This window comes from Quercus suber, unplaced genomic scaffold (assembly GCF_002906115.3).
Source record: "Quercus suber isolate HL8 unplaced genomic scaffold, Cork oak 2.0 scaffold_28, whole genome shotgun sequence".
In the NCBI taxonomy this organism is placed as follows: domain Eukaryota; kingdom Viridiplantae; phylum Streptophyta; class Magnoliopsida; order Fagales; family Fagaceae; genus Quercus; species Quercus suber.
In genome coordinates this window covers 798,154-816,155 of record NW_027069493.1, presented here as the reverse complement: position 1 = coordinate 816,155, position 18,002 = coordinate 798,154, and the positions used below count along the sequence as shown (strand labels likewise).

The following is an 18,002-nucleotide window of genomic DNA, read 5'->3' as shown; positions in this document are numbered from 1 at the left end:
CAATAAGATCATGAAGAGATTTTTATCTGTAGTACTATCGAGTTTTCTTCTTCAATAACTCATTCATGTGTTATCCTTGTGGTGATTTTCAATGGGTTGTCCGATTACATGTTTTTACATGCTTAAGTTATCATCCATGTTTAAATTAGTTGGCTAATCACTTTAATTTGGACTGAATTGTTAGGTTAGCCGACTAAGCCATAATTAATTTGGGGACTAAATAATTACCATAGTAAAATTTGGTAGTTCTCACTTTCAGTCTCAATTATTTCCCTCCAAAAAACCTTTTCCTTTCATTCATATTGATCTTATGACTGTCAAAGACTCAAGATGGTGAGTGACATTCTATACTTTACTCCCTTCAAAACCTTCCTTTGGGAGCAATCTTAGTCATCATTTATATTCCTTAAATGGACATGCACATGGGTGCAATAGGGAAAAATGCTGTCCACACTGCTCATTCAACAAATTTTTATGTACGGAATGGAGAATGGAATTGTTTTAAATTAATGAGGCTTTTTGAAGCCCTTCTTTGTAGGTCTTAGCACTTGGCAAAATCATGATTAGAGACAATAATAATTGAAATACTGTATGCTATGAGTAATTGATTTGATGTTCAGTTAATATTAGATTAGATAACATTCTATCCTATTTAGTGTAGCTCAAAATGAGAAAATGGAAACCAATATCATTTTTAGATTAAATTCAACTTGTGTTTGACCAAACTTATTCCATGATGTGAGGTTGATAATTTTTTTTTTTAGAAATTCAATCAAGTATCAAAACTACATTATAAGCAAAAAGAGTGTGTGAGAGCTAACCAAGATCATAAACATTTTTATATGGATTTCATGGGTGGGGGCAATGTGTCTTCAAAGATCAACAATACTAATAACAATATGTATCAATACAATGATGATGATAATGATGATGATAAAGACATAGCAAAAAGAAATAAAAATTTAAAATTTAAAAAGTAATGTAAGAAATCAATGATTCAAATCAGTAAGGGGGTTCATCCAAAAACCAAGATTTATAAAAGTCAAAATGAATGGCATTTTTTTTTTTTTTTTGGAATAAGAAAATAAACTTGGATGAAACAAAATTCATAATCATTTCCGCCACATCGAAGTTGCAGCCCAGCTCTCTTTCATTCCTCCCAGTTCCCACCTTAAATTTTTTAAAACTAGAATCAATGAAATCATACATAGTAAATAACTAACTAATAATATAATAATAAATAGTAATAAACTAATAATAAAAAAAAAATAAAGGAAAGATTAGTTTTTTAAACCAAAACAACACAAGTACAAAAACGAGAACTAGGACAGGACCAAGTGACCAAAAAAGAAGAGAGCTTTGGTTCTCATAGAATAGAAGTTGAAGTCTTTCATCAGTTTAGTTCAGTTCCTGGGTTTGTGGTGGGATTTTTGAGAATGGACTCTGGTGTACTGGATGACATTATCAACAGGCTATTGGAGTATAGGCACGTGAGAGCAGGGAAGCAGGTTCAGCTCAATGAGAGCGAGATCCGTCAGCTCTGTACTGCTTCCAGAGATATTTTCCTCCAACAGTCTAATCTTCTCGAGCTTGAAGCACCCATCAAGATCTGTGGTGTGTTTTCTTGGTCAAACTCTTTTACTTTCTTTAACAAAAATATCTTTTTTTTCTTTCTTTCTTTTGTTTTATTTATTTATTTTTTTTGAATCTTGAACAGTCTCCGATTGTTGTAGTGTTTTTTCCCTTTTTTTTCTATGGAGTTGGGATTTTGGGTGATTGGGGTTTGGATTTATGTTTTGAACATTGGCTTCAGAGACATATATATGGTTTGTTATTGTTCTTGGCTGGCTGGTTTTTTAAAATACTGGGTTTTGATAGGATGGGATTTGCAAAGAAGAGTTTATGAGTTTGAGAAGAAACAAGGATGTTCTGGATGTTTGTATGTCATATAGCATGAAACAGCTGAATTGGGTTTCTTTCAGCTGTCCAGACTTTTAATTTTCTTTGTATGGTGATTGATGGGATTCTTGTGTTTTTGCTATATTTTATGCTTTAATATCTCTGTGATTCTTCAGAAGAAGGAAAGATGTAGCTTTTGAAACGTTTTTATTGCAAACTGAACCATGGTGTTTAGTTACTGCTCGTAGTATTTAAGAATATGTCCTTGGTGTTGCTGTGGGTTGTCTGGAAATGTACGTTGGAGAGATTAACTTATGATTGAGTTGTGAGGAAGACTCTGGGTAGATTGAAGAATTAGCTGAAGCCTTTTCTTGCCCCTCTTCATCAATTGCTAGGAAAAATGGGTATTTCCGGGTATTGATGACTTGGGATGAAAGTGGATTAAGGTAAGGGTTTGTGCATGACTAGCCCTAAAAATAGCTTGACTCCAGAAGGTTGAGATATGGTTTTCACCAGAAAAATAGAGAATAAGAAGCCAAATTGTTATTGATAGTATACTTCTAAATGAGTCTAAACATTATATATTTGAACGGGCTAAAATCATTAACCCTATCTTGAATGTTTTGTGCATTTGGTACAACCTTTTTTAATAGCTCAACAAAATAGGGCAAGCTTCAAACATAAAGAGTGATGTGTTTGTCTATCTTGAATGTTTTGACTACAATCAATGGATGAGTTTATGGTGACATTTGCCAAAGTTATGAAACATACATTTGTTTTTGCAACTCTCACTACATAGAAAAAATTAAACGATTAATTAGTAGTTATTTCATTTGGCTGTGATGTATCCAAATGATGTATATGTTTATTGATCTTTTTTCATTTCCTTTATATTCAATAAAACTGATTATATTGTTATAACTTGGAGGGTATTGGTTGATTTTGGATGGCCTTGTCTGCACAAAACTGTTTGTGGTACCTTACATTGATGCTTTAACTCAAACCTAGTTAAACTGGGAAGGGCCTGTGGGTTATGTTGAACTTGCCAATTTTATTAGTGTGCTTGATATGCCATGGTAAAGATGACATTGAGTCCCAACACATTTTTTTAATACAAATGTCATGAGAGTAGGTGGTTAAGGAATACACTCCTACTTATCAAGGTTGTGTGTTTAATGGATTGTTCTTATTGCAGACACTTTGAGATTTACTCTGTGACCACAGCTTCTAGTTGAGTTGTGTATTCTATAGATGACTTCATTGGACTGGAGTCCAAAGTCACATAACTTAGAAGAGTGACATGACTAAATGTTGGAAATGCCTTCGTGGTAATAGTCATATGACTAAATGTTGGAAATCCGAAACATAGGTGATAGAATAGTGATACAAGTGGTAAGCAACATCGACTAGAGCTTCAGAATTCACTCTGCATGTAAACATTGATTCTGGAAGCATATTATCCATAAAGTTCCCAAAATAACATGCCATGAGTTTTAAAAGCTGGGAGCATGGAAAATGGCATTCATTAACAGGGAGAAAGTTCATGGTAATACTGACATGTTGACATACCCTTTATACTTTTGTTTTAAACTGACAAGCATTGATAGAATATTGAATTTACCTAATTCGTAGTATTGTAGTTTGTGGTTTTAAATTTATTTTCTGATAGAATTAACTCCAGAAGGTAGAATGTTAACCATTATTGTCTACTTGAGCACTTCATTTGGCCGATAAGTTCTCTACTATTGATTTACTTTTGTCCCCCAGATGCACTAGTTTGTTTTAAAGCATATTTTAGATAGTATATTGCAAACAAGTGGGGGCTTTAAGACTTTGACTGGACTACTTTTTGATGTTCCAAGACAGGTGTTTTAAATGTTATTTTGTATGCATTGTGTTGAGCGAATACTAATCTTTTTTCTTCTTTTACCAGGTGACATTCATGGCCAATATACTGATCTTTTGAGGCTTTTTGAGTATGGAGGGTTTCCACCCAATGCCAATTATCTATTCCTAGGGGACTATGTAGACCGTGGCAAGCAGAGTTTAGAAACAATATGCCTTTTGCTTGCCTATAAAATCAAATACCCTGAGAACTTCTTTCTTTTGAGAGGGAACCATGAATGTGCATCTATTAACCGGATATATGGATTTTATGACGAATGTAAACGTCGGTTCAATGTAAGACTTTGGAAAATCTTTACTGATTGTTTTAATTGTCTTCCTGTGGCCGCGCTCATAGACGACAAAATATTGTGCATGCATGGTGGCCTTTCCCCTGATTTAACAAATTTAGATCAAATAAGGAACTTAACTCGTCCAACTGACGTTCCAGATTCCGGTTTGCTTTGTGATTTACTTTGGTCAGATCCTGGTAGAGATGTCAAAGGCTGGGGAATGAATGATCGTGGAGTCTCTTACACCTTTGGTCCAGATCGAGTGTCAGATTTCTTAATGAAGAATGATATGGACCTTGTTTGTCGTGCCCATCAGGTCTGTCATATTTTCTTCTTTGCCCCTACATTTTGTAACTCAAGAAGCTTACTGGGATGCATCTTGTTCCAGGTAGTTGAGGACGGGTATGAGTTCTTTGCTGAGAGGCAACTTGTTACGATATTTTCTGCCCCCAACTATTGTGGTGAATTTGATAATGCTGGTGCAATGATGAGTGTTGATGACAGCTTAATGTGTTCTTTTCAAATTCTTAAGCCAGCAGATAAAAAGTCTAAGTTCATTTGAACAAGACACAATAACTGCAGTCTGAATTGCCCCTAAGACATGCCAATGTAAGTTACCTGATAGCATCTTATCTCAGAAACTTCGTACTTTTTGTTAATATGAAAAGCTACAGCTATAATGAATAAAATGTGCTCAGCAATGGAGTTTTGGCAATCATTCTTCACTTCCAATTTATTTTGTGTAGTCACTCAATTCTGTTCTCTAAACCATAATTGTCATTATTGTTATGTCTACTTGTCATTTTTGGCTGATGTTGACACCTTGCTTGCAGAATGCCTCATTTGATTCAAGACAAAGCACTTAGAAGATGAAAAGGCTGGATTTGAAGCTCCTTCAAACTTCAGTGGAATATCTAGGATCACTTTGTGTTGAAAGTATGAGTCATATATTGGAAAATTATTGTCTACAGAAGGAGCTTTGTAACTTCTCAGGATGGAGCCAACTTCCTTTCGAGCTGATGGCAAAGGCAGTTATCATTTCAATTGATTGTCAAAGTTCTCTCACCAAAATTATGGTGTGAGTAAATACACTGAGTTATGTAAATGACTGGCACCATAGAATATGAACACCACTGGGAAAATGTTTTATCTGCCAACATTTTTCAATTAATGAATCTTTATAATTCTGGTTTTTAAGCTTTGCATTCAGACTGCTGCTGTGCATTGGAAATGTTGGGGCCTTGAGCTGAATCCCACTAAACTTTCTTACATATGCTACGACAAAAATGGTGGCATTACAAAGATACATGCCTAACTCACATGGCTTCTTATTATAAAGAAGCAAATTACTGGTAGTGAATGCTAGTATTTTGGAGAATGTGAGGCTGACTTCACAGCCTCTGCTTGGTAGCCTTCAGTCAAATTTTCCTTTTAATGGTCTTTTTGAAAGGTCAACTTTGGCAGGTCATGAAATCAAAAGTGGCTGCCATAAGACAATGTTGTACGTAGTAACGTAGGCAAAGCTGTCCCAATAATATCTTATAATTGAGATGGAAGCTAACACAACGTGACTCAATCAAACTCAACTTTTGCATAGCAACTTTCTTTTTTTCTTTTCTTTTCTTTTTTTTATGAGCAAATTGCATGTCACTTTCTTGTCCAATTATTTTAGCCGAATTATCACGATGGAGTAGATTTACTGCTTACTGCTTGTCTTAGAGACTTATGGCTAGAAGTAAATGAGAGGAAACTTCCAACTTATGCATGTATTGCAAGACTAAGTACAGTTTTGTGTCTCAAGGTGTAGTTGAATTGTTTTTATTTGAGTCTTTTATTCTAAAATTTTCATTTTGACATTTCATGTTTGATTGTGTTTCCATATCGGTCCAGTCGTTCATTCCTTGGTAATTTGATTGTTAAGTGTCATTTTATGTTGAATTATTTTATGTAATACTAGCTCTAGTAGGCAAAGAAATATACTATAAACGGTTAGATTACTAACCAAAATGGATAGCACAATAAACCGGTTTAATCGGCTGGTTTAGTCCAATTTTTAAAACTATGATGAAAATGCCAAAATAAAAATTTTAAAACGCAAGTACCAAAATGAAGATAACTTCAATCATTTAATGACCTTCATATTTTAGTCACCTTGCAAATATGAAGTTTTAAAAAATGCAAATGTTAAAGATCCCCACTTCATGAAGGTCAAGACTTTTTTTTTTTTTTTGGCGCTGAACATGAAGGTTAGACTTAAAACTGCATTTTCACAAATTGTCAAGTTTTCACACTGCTGTCCTAAATTCCTATATGACAGACAAACCCCTGATGAAATAAAATCGATACGTTGGATTTTATCTAAATTCTAAAAATGATAGATAAAAAGTGAATTATAAAGGTAATTTTAAATTATTATTTTCTTTATATTTTCTCTTATATAATCTCGTAAACATATTAGAGGAAGGGGTGACAACATGGGATAGGGTTGGATCATGGGTGTTCTGTTCCGTCCTTGCTCTCTCTTCAAGATGGGGAAAACTCATGTGAGGTGGTTGGAAATATTTGTCATCCCTAAAGAGTATGGTTGGCAATAGAGTTGTGAGGGGCATGGTTGGATCATAGATGTCTTGGCTCTGTCTTGTCCCCATTTAGAGGTAGGGTTGGAGCAAGGCAAGACAAATTAGAAGTATTTAGCCACATTGAATGAGGTGGCCCTGTTATTGATGAAATAAAGATGAGACAAAAAAAGGGAGAGATGATAGAGAGATTGTTGAGAGAGAATAGAAAAAGATTTTAGGAATTGCAAAAGAATATGTATCAAAATAGCATAAATTAAGAGACACATCCACGCGCGCACACACACACACATTGAGGCAAGTTGAAGTGAACAAAACTTATTCCCATCCTTTCTATGATTAAGGAAAATTTACACAAATCAGAGTGGGGCATGATGGGTTGAGTAAGACAAGCATTTTTGCCAACCCTAACCCTACGTGGGGGAAATATACCATATTAGAGTCGGCTCTAGACCTTGGTTGAAGGCCTCACCTCTCCCAACAATTTATAAAGTGTGTCAAGGCCCCCAATTACATAAACAATAGATTGTAAAATGATAATTGATTTATCATGGTTAGTTTGCATCTTCTCCCCCACCTCCAAAAAGGCCCCACAATATTGATCAAATAAAAATCCAAATAAATTGAAACATTCAACTATTTTAAACCAAAAAAAAAAAAAATTGTTATGAGTGTGTTAAATAATTATTGACAATCAATTTTTCTAACAACTCATAAAAGAGACTGTAATAAAACCTAAATATAATAACTTAATTAGCAATAGTATATCTTAAACCAAAAAAGTTTCTAAAAAAAAAATTTTAAACCAAAAAAAAATACAAGCAGTTAAATAATTAAATATGTAAATATTTAAAAAAATCTACTAAAATTTATTGAACCAACATGTTCCATTTTTTTTTTACTATTCTGTTCTATTATTATATGTTCTATCCATAATCTTTGTTATTTTATTATTTTATTATTTTTTATTTTTAAAAAAAAACCCAATTAATGTCACAGCAACGATTCATTTCTTTTGATGATCTAATTACTCCTTATCAATGAGTAATTTCACTGTCATGTTCAGTGAATGTCAGTCATTTACCAGCAATTGCTTTCACACAGTCATCTCATATATGAATTATAGTTCCCAAAACCGTAGACTAAAACCTAAAGCATGGTAAACAATAGTGGACACCACCATATCCTCAAGCTTAAACAGAAACCATCTGAGTCTAACTTTTAGTGGTAAGACCATTATAGATTAGAAAGCCTGCCTCAGAAGTAGACTCCCCACCATAATCGATAATTCTCATGTGATGTGGGCGCTTCAGTTTCACACTACCCACACTCTCCGATCATCATCGTATTCAGTCTGCACAGCTCGCACTTCTTCAAAGCCACCCATCTGCTCTCTCACCTTAAACCCTTCAAACCCCACAAAACCTGAAACAAATTGCAACCACTTGATACAGTCTTTATGTAAACAAGGCAGTCTCAAGCAAGCTCTTGAGGTTCTCGCCCACGAGCCTAACCCAACCCAGCACACCTACGAGGCTTTAATCCTCTCTTGTTCCCGCCAAAGCTCACTCTCCGATGGCCTTGATGTCCATCGCCACCTCGTCGATGCTGGGTTTGATCAGGACCCTTTCCTGGCTACTAAACTGATTAATATGTACTCGGAATTGGACGCTATTGATAATGCGCGGAAGGTGTTTGATGAAACTCGTAAGAGAACGATATATGTTTGGAATGCGCTCTTTAGAGCGCTTACGTTGGCGGGTCATGGCCAGGAGGTTTTAGATTTGTATCGCCGGATGAATCAGATTGGAATTCCGTCTGATAGGTTCACGTATACGTATGTGCTCAAGGCTTGTGTTGCTTCAGAGAGTTTGATTTCGCTACTCCTTACGGGGAAGGAGGTTCATGCCCATATTTTGCGACATGGGTATGAATCGCTTGTTCATATTACGACTACCTTGGTGGATATGTATGCAAGGTTTGGGAGTGTTTCATATGCTAGTTATGTGTTCGATGAAATGCCGGTGAGAAATGTGGTTTCATGGAGTGCTATGATTGCATGTTATGTGAAGAATGGGAGGGCCTTTGAAGCTTTGGAACTATTCCGTGAAATGATTCTTGAGACCCAGGATTCAATTCCAAATTCAGTGACAATGGTTAGTGTGCTTCAAGCTTGTGCAGCTCTTGCTGCTTTAGAGCAAGGGAAGCTTATTCATGGTTATATTCTTAGAAGGGGCCTTGACTCGATCCTGCCAGTGATTAGTGCCCTTTTGACAATGTATGCAAGATGTGGTAAGCTTGAATTGGGGCAACGGGTTTTTGATCAGATGGAAAAGAGGGATGTTGTTTCATGGAATTCCTTGATTTCAAGTTATGGGATTCATGGATGTGGAAGGAGAGCAATTAAGATTTTTGAAGAAATGATCTACCATGGAGTCTCACCGAGTCATGTATCATTTGTTAGTGTTTTGGGAGCATGCAGTCATGCCGGGCTTGTTGAGGAGGGGAAGATGTTGTTTGAATCTATGGTTAAACAACATAGGATATACCCTAGTGTGGAGCATTATGCTTGCATGGTCGACATTCTTGGTCGTGCCAATCAATTAGATGCAGCAGCCAAAATTATTGAAGAGATGCGGATTGAACCAGGACCTGAGGTGTGGGGCTCTCTTCTAGGCTCATGTAGAATTCACTGCAATGTGGAGCTTGCAGAAAGAGCAAGTAGAAGGCTTTTTGAGCTTGAGCCTATGAATGCTGGGAATTATGTACTCTTAGCCGATATTTATGCCGAAGCTAGTATGTGGGATGAGGTGAAAAGAGTGAAGAAGCTTTTAGAAGCCCGTGGACTTCAAAAGATCCCAGGTCGAAGTTGGATAGAAGTTAAAAGGCATGTCTACACGTTTGCATCTGTTGATGAATTTAACCCACAAATTGAACTACTCCATGCTTTGTTGGTTAAATTGTCAACAGAGATGAAGGAGCAGGGCTATGTGCCACAAACTAAAGCTGTTCTCTATGATCTTGATGTAGAAGAGAAGGAACGAATTGTATTAGGCCATAGTGAAAAGCTAGCTGTTGCATTTGGACTCATCAATACAAGTAAAGGGGAAACCATTCGGATTTCCAAAAACTTAAGGTTATGTGAAGATTGTCATTCTGTCACCAAGTTCATTTCTAAGTTCACGGATAGAGAGATTCTGGTTCGAGATGTGAATCGTTTCCACCACTTCAAAGATGGGATTTGTTCATGTGGGGATTATTGGTAGTTGTATGCAAAATGTTGTTTTAATTTATTTTATTTTTCCCAATAATCGGAGGTGAGAATTGGCATCAGAGATTGAGAGAATCCTCAGATGTATACTTAAAATACCAAATTTGTTTGACGTTTTTATACATTTCTTTTACAAGCCTCTTTCATAAATGGTCAATACCTTTGTTTGATTAACTAGTTTATAGAAACTTGGATATGTGTCAAGGCAAAAATTAAGGGGCTGTTTGGTTTTTTTTTTTTTTGGTTATCACTACTCACTTAATTTTCGTTACTCATCAATCATCACTTAAAATATCCCAATTTTTCCAACCCCACCCATTTGGACACTATTTTCAGTTCATATCACTCAAATGTTTCAACTTTTTGTGAGCCTCATACCTATAACTTGGTGCAGCTTTTACTTTCTTTTTTCCTTCAACCCCCAATACCCAAATTCATTGAACCTAGTGAGAAAAAAAAAAAAAAAAAAAATGAAGAAGACTAGACCAGACCCAACGTGAAAGGGAAAAGAAAAAGAAGAAGAAGAAGAAGATCACTTAAGCTGTTTGGTTTATTAGGCCTTGTTTGGATTTTAGGAAACTCATATCCCATATCTCACAAAAACTGAGTTTTGTTAACTCATATCTCAAAATTCGTGGGCCCCACATACACAATGTTTGTTTGGCTTCTTTTCCATATGTGAACTCAGTTATCATATCTAAAAATTGTGGAATATGGGATATGAGTTTTGGAAACTCCACCGGCCTGTTTTTTTTTTTTTTTGAGTTTTGAGTTTTGTTCACTCAATGGCATTTTGTGTAATTGTTGGACTGCTTTGGGTCCCACAGCAGTGTTTAGTCAAATCACACAACAGACCACTGAAATAAACCAACGGCACTTTTCTTTATTTTCCCAACTACCTTCAGCCCAGCCCTTCACTACACCACTTTTCTATCACTTTCTATTTTCTTTCTCCCAAACCCACAACACAGCAACAAGTCTGAAGCGCCGCAGCACAGCACGCACTGATCTCTGAAGCGCGTCTCTCCGCTGATCAGTTTTGCTCTGTCAACTGCATTTTTCTTTTCCGGTGAGAATATTCAGCCCCTCCATCTTTTGGGTTTTATTTTGCTATTTTTTATTTTTTTCATGTTCTTCCATTTTTTGTGTTGTGTTTACTGAGAACTTGAGGAATGGCTAGGAATTTATTTATACCTCTTTTTTTACTCTCTACTCAAGTATAATACCTATTTTTATGTTTTTAATTTTTTTTATTTTAGAATTTTCTGGGTTTGTTCCTCTGCTACAACCATCATGAGTGAACAGAGGCATCTTTGCTCTGCCTTTGGCTTGGGGAAAAAAAAAATATCTGTACCGAGGGTTATGGAAATTTCCTGTACAATGTTTGCCCTTAGCTTGTTTCTCTGTTACTCATTTTTTTATTTTATTTACGGTATTATTTAGAACCAAGAGTCATACGATGCATGTTGTAGTGCCTCTTTTTATGTTTTTAATTTTTTATATTTAGAAGTTTCTGGGTTTGTTCCTCTGTTACAGCCATGGTGAGTGAACAATGTCTGATTTGCTCTGCCTCTGGCTTGGGAAAAAAAATATATTGCTATACCGAGTGTTATGAAAATTTTCTGTACAATGTCTGCCTTTGGTAATGATATTGATTTAATGCACATTTCTCACTTTAGACAGTAGGTTGGTAATTTTTGCTGAACTGTATGAGGCATTTAAAGAATCTTAAATTTAGTTTGTTTAATCTTCAGCAGACCCACAGTGCCGCGATGGGTAGCACAGTTGAAGGTGAGAAAGATGAGCAACCCACAATACCTAGGTTGTGTTCAGAGTTGGGAGTCTGGGATTCCTTCGTGTGGGTTTCTGGAGTTCGATATGAGGGACGGATCTAACGCAGTAGAGGTGGAGAAGTGAGGGGCAGAAAATGAGAGGCGGAGTGAGGCTTTGAGAATCTCAAGATCAGTGGTGAGAGAGTGGAGACGTTGCTGTGTGCTCAGAGAGTGTTGAAGTTGGGGAGAGAGTGTAAAAAAAAAAAAAAAAAATCTTGCAGAAATTTTAAAAAGACAACCAAAAAAAAAAAGAAAAGAAGAAGAAGATTAATTTGATCATTTAGCTCTCTTCTTGAGCCGGAATTCGCAATCTAAAAATGCATAACTCTCTTGTAGAAAATAAACCAAAGGGACGGTCCAATATGCAGGCGGCAACTGTGGATCTTCAAATTGCATTGCTTTATGAGAGAGCAGTTTTAACTTTTAAGTAAAATTTGCAAAAAGACAGAAAAGTTATGTCTGAGCCCGGGTTCGAACCGGGGACCTCTAGTGTGTGAGACTAGCGTGATAACCGACTACACCACCCAGACAGCTGCATGTTAATGTGGCAACTGAGCAATAAAAAGTTACTTATATGATATTTATGGATCTTGCTTTGGGCGCTCACGTGATTCCCCCGCCGCCCTGAATTCGAGTGAGTGAGTGAATTCAGATTTCAGACTTCTCCAACCAATCCGAACTCACCTATAGGAGATTCGAATACCTTCATTTTTCAAATAATTCATCCAAATTTCATTCCAATTAAATAATCTGCATTTACCAACATATCTCACAATATTTGTTGTTATTAATTTAAAATTTCCTGAATTGTTATAGGCATGACAAGTGGCACAATAACGAGATTACATTTGTACAAGTATTAGAACAAAACGAAGGCCAATATGTCAATTTTCATAAAAGAAATGATATGTTCACAATATTTTTATAACAAATTCTAAGTGTTAGATTGTTAATAGTTATTATTGTTAGAGCAAAAAAGTAATCTTAGTGTCATGTTCAAATTTGAATCAATAATAACTAATCACCTATGATTTGTTGTAGAAATATTAGAAAAATGTTGTGGACGTAGCACCTTTTATTCTCATAATAGTTACTAGTGCATAAAGCGAAGACAATGTGGCGTTGATTCTGTTTACAAGTAGCATTCGTGACAAGTGTCATGCAAACCCAATAAGAAATGGACACCTAGAAAGAACAATTTTCTATCGTCAAAGTCTCAAGTATAAATAGAAGACTTGTTCTCAAGAAATGGACATTATGCTCTACTGACAAACATATTTTTTATATAATGATCATTGTAGTATTGATTGATGGTGCAAGAAAAGCCCCAAGTCAATTACTCGTCCATCCCAAGTCAATTACTCGTCCATGTGATCGTCCATATGGATGTACAGAGCGGAGAACGAATGGTTGGTACACTCGTCCTTTCATAACCGTCCTCTTTCATTCTCCATTCGCTCGTCCAATGAAGGACGAGTGAGCAATGAACCTCGTTCTTCATTAATGATGGACAGGTGAGGTTCACCAAGGCTTACACTTGACACACTTTCAACCAAGAGTCACATTGATTGAACCTCAACACAAGTCCCGATGAGGTGACTCTTATGACAGTTAAGGAAGTTACCCTCTGAATCTTTCAAACTCTACGACGATTAGGAGAAATAACTGATTTCTAGCACTATATAAAGGGATTTCTACGCAGAGGTAAGGGGACTTTTTTTTTTTTTTTGGAATTCTAGATAAAAGTTAAGTCTTTGAGGGCTCTTCTTTCTCCTTCAATCTACTAACTTTACCATCGGAGAATTAAAGGCCGGCTCCACCCGGTCTTCTTTGATTTTCTTTGGTTTTCCAGGACTCATTCTTCAAGATCAAGAGCATCCGAAGATTTTTCAGCCCACTGATCCTTTATAACTCATCAGTTGGCGTCGTCTGTGGGAAAAGAAACGTAAAAAATTTGTTGTCTTTGGAACTTTGTTTATTAAGTTCTATAGTTTCTTTCTCCAATCAAGGGTTGAAATGGTTTGGACAAGATCTAGGGCTACGAGTCCAGACCCTTAACAAAGCAGGGACGCATCTAGTAACCCTCATCGCAACCGTCAGTCAGCACTCATTATGCAACCACCCTCATTCCAACATATGCAATCCATGGCCGCTGTTATGGCAGAGTTAACTCGTCAAAACCAAGAGTTGGCTAGACAACTTGAGTTAAGGAAGCAGCCTCGTGAATGGAATGCTGGAGAACGGGCCCAGAGTCAAGAGGAGGAAAGGAATGTTGAAACTGAAAATCAGTCAAGAGGTACCGTTTCACGGAGGGTACCTCATTTAGAAAGAGAAATGGATCAAATGAGACGGGTCATGGACGAGATGAGGGAAAACATGAGGAAAACAAACCCTGTGGAAGACTTAGTTCACAGGACTGATTCCCCCTTTGTGGCGTCCATCAATGCCCATCCTTTGCCACCTAAGTTCAAGATGCCTCCTTTAAATTCGTATGACGGGACANAAAAAAAAAAAAAAAAAAAAAAAAAAAAAAAAAAAAAAAATTAAAAAAAAAAAAAAAAAAAAAAAAAAAAAAAAAAAAAAAAGAGAAGAAGAAGAAGAAGAAGAAGATTAATTTGATCATTTAGCTCTCTTCTCGAGCCGGAATTCGCAATCTAAAAATGCATAACTCTCTTGTAGAAAATAAACCAAAGGGGCGGTCCAATATGCAGGCGGCAACTGGATCTTCAAATTGCATTGCTTTATGAGAAAGCAGTTTTAACTTTTAAGTAAAATTTGCAAAAAGACAGTAAGATAATGTCTGAGCCCGGGTTCGAACCGGGGACCTCTAGTGTGTGAGACTAGCGTGATAACCGACTACACCACCCAGACAGCTGCTTGTTAATTTGCAACTGACCAATAAAATATACTTATATGATATTTATGGATCTTGCTTTGGGCCCTCACGTGATTCCCCCGCCGCCCTTAATTCGAGAGAGTGAGTGAATTCAGATTTCAGACTTCTCCAACCAATCCGAACTCACCTATAAGAGATTCGAATACCTTCATTTTTCAAATAATTCATCCAAATTTCATTCCAATTAAATAATCTGCATTTACCAACATATCTCACAATATTTGTTGTTATTAATTTAAAATTTCTTGAATTGTTATAGGCATGACAAGTGGCACAATAACGAGATTACATTTGTACAAGTATTAGAACAAAACGAAGGCAAATATGTCAATTTCCATAAAAGAAATGATATGTCCACAATATTTTTACAACAAATTCTAATGTGACGTTTGGTACAGGAGAATTCACATTACTCCTGGCATCTAGATTCTTAGGAATGTGATTCCACATTCCTAAGAATGTAGTTATTCCTATGTTTGGTTTATTTCCAGAAATCTTAAATGAATTATTTATTTTTTCCATTCTATCTTTAGATTTGAATGTGAACTACTAAGTCATTTAAAAAAAAAGGTTAAAATTGTCAATTTATAAAAAATACAATTTCCTTTAAACTTGGGAATCTGGATTCTTACCTGTTTTAAAGGGAATCCACATTCCTACTGAGAGGGGTTTAAGGGGAGAATCCAGATTCCCCTGGCATTTGATTTCCTAACATGATTTGCAATTAAATATGGGAATCTTTAAACATTCCTAGAAATCCTAAAACATTACCCTATACCAAACTTCACATAAGTGTTAGGTTGTTAATGGTTATTATTGTTGGAATAAAAAAGTAATCTTAGTGTTAAATTCAAATTTGAATCAATAATAACTAATCACCTATGATTTGTTATGAATATATTATAAAAATGTTGTAAATGTAGCACATTTCATTCCCATAATAGTTACTAGTGCATAAAGCGAAGACAATGTGGTGTTGATTCTGTTTACAAGTAGCATTCGTGACAAGTGTCATGCAAGCCCAATAAGAAATGGACACCTAGAAAGAACAATTTTCTATCGTCAAAGTCTCAAGTATAAATAGAAGACTCGTTCTCAAGAAATGGACATTATGCTCTACTGACAAACATATTTTTTATATAATGATCATTGTAATATTGATTTCTTATGAGATTTTTTCATCATTCAAAGGAGTTTGTAAGGTTTTCATGCTTGTAAGTGCTTCCTCGTGACCTTATAACTGAGTTCAATCTTGTTTATTTTATTTTATTGAAGTTTAATTCAACTTCTTAGCTGTTAGTCCTAATTGATCCATAATATCTTTGATTCATTTTGATGTATAGCCTGCTTACTTAGGCTTCAAGCTTTTTACTATACACCTTTATATGTTAATCAATGAGATGAATTAGGTTATGACTTATTTAGCTAGCAATCAATTTAAGTATAATCATGGATGTAAGGACCATAAAAACTAACGGCCCAGACCCACTTAGAATAGTGGCTAGATCAGTTCAACCGTGTCCCAAAACAATGAATTTGTAAGAGAGGGAAACTAACAACAAGAGGGAGGCTCTACACGAGTATGAAAATAAGGAAGAAAAAGAAAGATGTAATTAAATGGATGAGCTCATTTCTTAATATAAGTTGGCCCAAGAAGGCCACAGTTATACAAGAAATGCTACTGTTCACTCTCTTCTCTTAGTGATCTTCTTGTTTCTTTTTTATATCTTGATACTTGTGTGTAGATACTTTTCTCTGTAAACCCTCTTTTTCTTATATACTCCTCCCTCCCTCAGATCTCAACCTTCCATCTTTACTTAACAAATCTCCTCTCATGACACTTGTCTCTTTTTACATTTGAAGAATGTGATAAAAGGAGTCTACTTAGCTGTGACTTACACTGTTTAGGTCATTTTCTTATCAATGTAGCTAATAAAGCTGTTGTCTACCATTTAATACAGAGGCAACAGGTTACTCCAAACTGGAAACTTCCCCTATAATCACTGAATCTCTTTCTTCACATCCTTCTTCCCATTTGGAGCACCTCGGAGTCCTTTGACTTGCCCCGTTCTCTCCTCAGGTGATCTTCCTCCTCGGGCTTGTGGCATCCCCACACCAATACTGCAACTCTTCAACTTCATCATCAGTCCTCAGGCACCCACAATGGATAACTTAGAATCATTACCATTAGATTTTACTTAGAGATTAGTTCTAGCACTTGATAACCTAGAATTTAGTTTACATGCACTTCATATTTTATTATTATTTTCATTCCTTCATAGAGCAATAAATCCTCTTAATTAAAGCAATATCGAACCTCACTCTCTTAACTACGAAGTCAAATAATCCACTTAAGTCTATAATCAATTATTTCGGATATTAAAATAAGACAGTGAGCCATCTATAATCAATCCAACCATGTTAAAATTAAAATACTAGCATTAAACAGTCACAAAAAATTTAATGTAATAAAATAGATCAAGATTTAGTAGTTGGATTTGGTGATAAGTCCTTCCTAATTCACATTATATTGAATGAATTTCTTTTTATAATAACAAAAAATATGATGTAATGAAGTAGATAAAGATTTAGTCTTTGGATTTGGTGATGAGTCCTTCCTAATTTACATTTTATTGAATGAATTTCTTTTTATAATATAGAAGGTTTTAAAAAAATTACTAAATCCCTATTTACATGTAATCCATAACTCTTTCCAAAGCCTAAAAATCTTATAAGTCACATTTTCGTTTAATCCTAAATTGTCAATTATGTTTAGATGGTTGTTATGATTTGTCCATTTGAACAAAATATTTTCAAGTATTGATTTATTTTGATGTATCATTTCATGAGTTACAATTAATTATATATACAATATAAAATAAATATACCTCATGGTTCTATATCATATCAAGTTATAATTCAAAATTAAATAATTCACATTTTTAATATCATCATTACATTAACAAACATGTTACAAGTGAGAAAAGTTAAAAAAAAATAATAATAAAAAGAAAATTATATATGTGAATAAATAATGGCAAAAAAAGGAGAGTTTAGCAAAATTGGTAAAAAAAAAAAAAAATTTATTAACCTAAAAGTCAAAATTTATCAAAATGGATCAAAGTCTAAGTGACATAGATTAGTGATTCATATTTCATTAATTAGTAAGAAATTTTCTCATAAAATGGACAATATTATTTCAATATGATTGTTGTTTAAAAATTAGTCAACGAAATCAAGAAACTTATAACTCAATAATATTATCTATTGAGAATCGGCATTGTCCATTTGAGATATTGTAATTATTGAATTATTTTAAAAATTAAAAACTAAAAAAGAAAAAACTTAAAA

The 18,002-nt window shown here is 35.1% G+C and overlaps 2 protein-coding genes and 2 non-coding genes across 4 annotated transcripts; 2 read left to right on the top strand and 2 right to left on the bottom strand.

The window, feature by feature from the left end:
• The first annotated feature begins 1,256 nt into the window (after positions 1 to 1,256).
• LOC112022537 (serine/threonine-protein phosphatase PP1) lies at positions 1,257 to 5,273 on the top strand. Its single transcript, XM_024055148.2, has 4 exons — positions 1,257 to 1,614; positions 3,833 to 4,392; positions 4,465 to 4,685; positions 4,910 to 5,273. Exons 1-3 carry the CDS (start codon positions 1,437 to 1,439, stop codon positions 4,636 to 4,638), a joined length of 912 nt encoding a protein of 303 aa, XP_023910916.2. The 5' UTR covers positions 1,257 to 1,436; the 3' UTR covers positions 4,639 to 4,685; positions 4,910 to 5,273.
• Positions 5,274 to 7,727: 2,454 nt separating this feature from the next.
• LOC112022536 (pentatricopeptide repeat-containing protein CRR2, chloroplastic) lies at positions 7,728 to 10,097 on the top strand. The gene has a single exon (XM_024055147.2). The coding sequence runs from the start codon at positions 7,951 to 7,953 to the stop codon at positions 9,916 to 9,918; it is 1,968 nt and encodes a 655-aa protein (XP_023910915.2). The 5' UTR covers positions 7,728 to 7,950; the 3' UTR covers positions 9,919 to 10,097.
• A 2,114-nt stretch (positions 10,098 to 12,211) lies between these two features.
• Positions 12,212 to 12,285, bottom strand: TRNAV-CAC (transfer RNA valine (anticodon CAC)). The gene has a single exon. It is a non-coding gene; the product is annotated as a tRNA-Val (tRNA).
• Positions 12,286 to 14,552: 2,267 nt separating this feature from the next.
• On the bottom strand, positions 14,553 to 14,626 carry TRNAV-CAC (transfer RNA valine (anticodon CAC)). The gene has a single exon. It is a non-coding gene; the product is annotated as a tRNA-Val (tRNA).
• Positions 14,627 to 18,002: the final 3,376 nt, after the last annotated feature.